This window comes from Anopheles funestus, chromosome 3RL, assembly GCF_943734845.2.
Source record: "Anopheles funestus chromosome 3RL, idAnoFuneDA-416_04, whole genome shotgun sequence".
NCBI classification, from domain to species: domain Eukaryota; kingdom Metazoa; phylum Arthropoda; class Insecta; order Diptera; family Culicidae; genus Anopheles; species Anopheles funestus.
In genome coordinates, this window is record NC_064599.1 from 5,979,537 (window position 1) to 5,985,536 (window position 6,000).

At 38.6% G+C, this 6,000-nt stretch overlaps 1 protein-coding gene across 1 annotated transcript in view; it reads left to right on the top strand.

Moving 5' to 3' along the window:
- Positions 1–5,282, top strand: part of LOC125769172 (RING-box protein 2) — a 32,893-nt gene extending 27,611 nt beyond the window's left edge. The window contains exon 2 of the mRNA XM_049437719.1: positions 4,583–5,282. Coding sequence (XP_049293676.1) covers positions 4,583–4,764 — 182 coding nt within the window. The 3' untranslated portion in view covers positions 4,765–5,282. The remainder of the gene's footprint in view (positions 1–4,582) is intronic.
- The last annotated feature ends 718 nt before the right edge of the window (positions 5,283–6,000 follow it).

Genomic DNA, 6,000 nt, shown 5'->3' on the forward strand with positions numbered 1-6,000 from the left:
CGAGCGCGGCTTACTTTGATAGTCAAAACCCGAGAGCAAAGAGATAAAAGCTGAAACACACTGATGACGTTTGAGCGCGCGCTTTTGCCAACACACGTGACACGTGTTTGAATTTTCTCACCCCGAAAAGGGTGGAAACGGGGGTCGTAGTTGGTGGCAGTGTGTGCTAATGGCGCCACTCGTACACACATCTTTGATGGGGGTTGGAAAAAGCAGACTTTTCTCGTTCGGAAGTTGTGTTTGTGTGAAATTTTACACCACACAATATAGAACGAGATTGGCTTGAGATCACGCGGAAGCTATTTTGAGACATGTTTTACCTTATAAGACACGATCCTTGACCGAGGCAACGGTGGTCTTTGGGTGGGTGGGTGAAAATTGACACCCAACAGTTTTCCCACGCCATTACAGTGCACTGAATCATTTTCATTTTGTCACATCCATGCTGAAACTAAACCGGTGATCAATGGTTGATCTTTTGCCGACCGACTGAATGTAGCTCAGGCACAGCTTGGTTCGTTTTGTTTTCGAATGCGAATTACTTGCACATTAGTGGGAAAAACCCACCCCCTTGGGGTAGGTGGAAAACTGTACCGAGACAGGGTTGGTGGTGGTGGTAGGCCATTGGCCGTTTCAGGTAGAAGGAAGTGTTTTGCTACTAATTCCCTCGCACGATAGCGAATGGATCGCGGGCATGTATCACGATCACTGCAAAACCTTTGGAGAAGGGGGACGGCAATTAAATTGTTTTCAATGCTCTTCAACTTTAACCTGTGTTTGCGTTTTCTGTTACAAATGAATACTCACACACACGTTAGTGATCATCGTAAGTGTAATTATTGCACCCCTTGGGCAGCAGTTGCTTTTGGTGCCTTTTGCGCACTTTTGCCAGTGAATGATCCGTGAACCGTCTTGTTACAGTCGGTTGCTTTTATTGGCTACAGTTTCTGTTTGGATTTGGTACATTTTAGATCGATTTGGTTTTGCGTTTTTATTAGTCACCTACGACCATGAATAATACCCCGCTCACGGAGTATGTGGTTTTGCGTGTTTAAATTCTTGCGTTTTTTTTCTTATAAACCTCACAAAATAGAAAAAGGATCTAGCGTATCCAGCTAACGGAACTAAACCGTATTACCAAGGAGAACAACCTCTTTCCGGATTGTCGTGATGGAGGGAGGAACCTGCATCTTTGAAGCTGTTGTAAAATGGAACAAACAACAACCATGTTTTTTTGTTTTTTTTGGTAAAGGTAAAACGAGCAAAGGCACGAAATAAATGTCCTTCAACCTGTGATTGCGTAGGGTGCATTTGAAGGGGAAGAAGCACACATTGGACCCGGAAATATTTGGCCATGAAATTGTTTTCAACCTGTAAACCTGGCTGTAAAAATAGAGTACAACATTTCGGATGTTTTGCTGCACGTTTCGGCTGATGTTTTGTTTTGTTTTTGGGGAATATTTGTTTGGTTTTTATCTCATTTACTATTATGCTATATTATTTACTATATTATTATTTATATTTATTATTATATATATATTTATTATTATTATATATATATATTTATTATTTATATATTACTATATTATTTACAATTATGATGAGAATTGGAAATTCTCAATTTGGGTAAATTGTTGTTATAGTTGATTTTCTAGGATCTTACGAGGAGTTCATTTTCTTCTGTTTTAATGGTGAGGAGAAAAAATGGGTAAAATTGAGTAAGAAATAATAGCCTTTACTTTGGTGATATCGACGACTTCGTCGTGGACTTCGAAGTGAACAGTGAAGAATCCGTTTGAAGCTGAGGAAGGAAATTCCGAAACATTTGCTTAAACACAAAACCTAGACGTTACTACTTCGGAGATCTTGGTTTGTTCTCACTCACTTTGTCACTACATTCATGAGAGGTCTCGGACCCTGTTTACTCTTCTTGTGGACTTCAACTTCGGAGATCTAGGCCTATTCATACTCTTCTTAACAATACAACCTCGGAGATTTCGGGCCTTGCTAACTCTTCTTGGGCATTATGTTCTCGGAGGCATCAACCTCTTTTCACTCTTCATGGGTACTACAGGCTAAGAGGTCTTGCCTTCTTCTCTTGGGAAGCCTCGGAGGCCTTGGCCTAGTATTACAGACTGATTTGATGTCCGCCCATATGTGAATTTTCGTTAATAATCGGATAAGATTCCAGTCCTGTTGCGTAACGATCTACGATCTAACCTCAAGCCGAGACTCTAGGAAGTTAGACAAATTAATTCAAGAATTCTTATATGATTCAAGTGTGAAGAGATATTGAATAATCGAATAGACATAAACATAAAGTATTTCACAACATTAATCAATATTACCTTGCTGTTTCGTAAGGATTGCATATTGTTCATAATTTGTAGCACCCTCCTCACGTCCAAGTCCATAGTCCAACAAAAAGAACCTAGTGTCTGCCATTCCTAAATTATCGCTGACGCCAATCAGAGGCCCCAAAATATATCTTCGTTCACATATTGTCACCGGCTGCAGTTCAATATTGATTTGATATCTTCCCACTCTCCCTTTTCTGGGGATTCCTTTCCAACCCCTTTCCAAATCCCTCCAATCGCTGGTACTGGTGAGCGACGACAATGTCAGTTAGAGAAATATGGTGCGCCGTTTGGTGAAATGTCGTTATGACGCAGTTTCATCAATCGATATCGATCAGCGAACGTCGTTACATTCAGATATGAATTCGGTCAATTGGTACGGCCAAGCGCTTGTCCAGAAGGTAACGTGTGGCGCCACACGTACGATCGTACGCTTCAGATCCAAACCCAATTGGTTCGATCAGTCCAGATATAAGTAGTTAGCTACGTTGTAGACAGTAGAGCCGTGCCCCCGTTCAACAAATTGGCAATTGAGGCTCGTTCTGGTGCGAGAATCGAAAGAATCCGCAAATCATGGCGGGAGTACTTGCACCGGTCAAAAAGGGCGCGGCGTTACAAGAGAGGGGAAAGAAAAGGAGAGTTACACACGTATGTGATGTCCACGTTACAAATCGCACGTTTGCCACTGTCACGATTTGAGAATGGATAAAATGTTAGTCACTACCATCAGGAAAAAGGTTTCTCTAGTCATCGATTATTGTACGAATGGAAATATAAGCGATCATAATTATTTTCTGTTCTAGTTGTTTGGCAATTTTATATTAGTTGGTTTAGTACAATCTTCTTTTATAGCATAACGACGTTATTTTTAATTTTATTTTAGATTTTTTTACCTTAGACGTGGTCCAGATAAGATTTGATAGTACTTTGACGAGTCTTTGAACAAGAAAAGTCTTCCTTTCTGAAGTATTATTACATCCTATAGAACTGACATAAAGTTCTAGTTCAATTAATACTCATCAAACAACCGGATATGTACGTCCGGAATGGCAAATCACGATCGTGCTAGGAATATCCACTATTTACCATGTGGAATAGTCGCTTATTAGTAACGCTTCTCTAACGCAGAAGGATCCCAGAAATGTCATTTACATCCGGCATCTTTCATCGATTTATTTGATTGCAAAGCTTAGCACGATTGCAACAGCAAATCCAACAGCAATGACCATTAATTAGTTCGCGAAACTGGGCGAATCTTTTGCGTCATGTATGAACATACTAAGCCGATATATTACTCAGACAAGAAATGTACACTTACCTACACGGTTACGATAGCAACCGGCATAATAACGACACCCCACACCCAATCGTTCCCGAATGAATGAAGTGAGTCAATGAATGAATGGACTGCTGTTTTTTTTTGCAACCCACCCCCCCATCACATTATGTTTATCTTTCGGTGGTGATAGTATGCGTATTTCATTCTATGGCTGTAGATTGCGCAATCCATAAACAAATTACTTGATTATATTTTTCTCGTTTTGTCTTTGCCTTGTCTCGCTGCTTTGTCACTAGAAAGGCGCTTTTTTGGCGGCAGTTGGTAAGCGAGGGATGAAATCGTGCAAACAAAAATTACTTGATTTTAACTGGTACTTGCGTCATTCCGATTTCCTTTCATGCAATGAATTGTTTTCGTACATTGAGTTGGGATTAAACATAAAGATGTGTGCTCAAACATAACTTTTCCTTCTTTGAATATTGTGATGGATATATCAAACCATCCACAAAAATAGGCCTTGTTTAAGCAATTTATTCATGTTAATTGCTGATATAGTCCTACTTTCCCGTTCTTTATTAGAAATTATCTTCAATCAATTAACTTTTCTATTTCCTCTATCTTCCTGTGCGTTTCTTCTAATACTAGAAAATCAATTAAATAGATTCTCCCTGCGTAAGTGGAGTGAATATCGATCGCAATCCGTCGTTAGGTAAAATATTTACCATCATGATGTCTATTCGCTGTCCATGACCTTTCGCTGCAATCATCATCCTACTATTTTGCAACATTGTATTTACCCTTCCATGGGCATAAACAAGCACGATGATATCGATTGATCGAGACATTTTCACCTAAATTACAAACCATGTTCCCGAATTTTTCTTACAAACAAAAGATGAAGCATAAATTTAACGATTTCTTCCCCGGTTTTCTTTTCTCCCTTCAGATGCTTGCCTTCGTTGCCAGGCGGAAAGCAAAAAGGACACACTCGGCCGACAGGATTGTGTTGTCGTGTGGGGCGAATGCAACCATTCCTTCCATCACTGTTGCATGTCACTATGGATAAAGCAGAACAATAGGTGCCCGTTGTGCCAACAAGAGTGGTCCATCCAGCGTATGGGCAAATAAACTCTGCCGCTTGTCGAAGGATACAATCAGGATACAAACACCTCACCGCCATCATTTTCGAACAATTTCGGACAAACAATCCATGAAAACACGTTACTACAATAAGGAGGAGGGGAATTGCAACCGAATCTCTTGGTAGTATTGTTCTAGATTTTTAATAAATAAGCGATTATTCCACTGTAACGTAACACAAAAAATTTATTTTTTATTTTTTCCCTCTCTATCGTAACAAACCGCAACGCTGAAAGCATTCCCCTTTTAATATTTACACACTAGTTTGGCGAATCCTAAAAAAATAGTTTTTATTTTATAACTCTGCCCACTTTCGAAAGATTTCGTAGCAGAAAATGACCGATTTTAGGATTTTAAGTAAAAGAAGAGCATGCTACAAGGGAGGTAGCTCTTCATTGAAAGTTTTCAAAAATTATTTCAAGGAAATCTTTCATTCAATTTTTCAAGGAAATTTTTCATGTTTATTCCTTTAATTTAAGTAGCATTTTCACCGGCCAATCTTTAACCTGTGGTCGATAGATAGCACCAATGGCTATATTTTCTTCTTGGACGACCATGTCCTCAGATACCAGTGCCAGAGTTATTCGAGGTACCAAGTTCCATACCCTGTTTGAGAAAACGTAAAATTTTCCTCAATTTTTTCCTCATTTATAAATTGATGTATTTTAATGCGAATTTGTTGCAATAAGTTTCTTTTCACTCAAATAATGCTTTAAATTGAAAAAACATTAAAAAATATAAAAAAAATTTAAAAATATTTTTTACTCGAAAATTTCATAAGGCTTACCCCTTACGATTTTTTTGAGAAATTTTGCAAAAAAATTTAAATTGATTTAATTTAATGCCAATTGGTTGAACAAAGTTTGTTTTCACTCAAATAATGCTTTAAATTAAAAAAAGTAAAAAGTTGTAAAAACAAATTAAAAAATCTTTAAATTTTTCATCTCCTAAGGCTGATTTTTGCAACAAGTTTTGCCTATAACTCGGTCAGCATCCAACGGATTGCCAATCTTTAACTTGTGGTCGATAGATGGCACCAATGGCTACATTTTCTTCTTGGACGGCCATGCCCTCAGATACCTGTGCCAGAAGTTATTCGAGGTACCAAGTTCCATACCCTGTTTGAGAAAACGTAAAATTTTCCTCATTTTTGCATCAAGTTTTGTCTATATCCCGGTCGGTATCCAACGGATCCAATCTTTAACTTGTGGTCGATAGATGGCA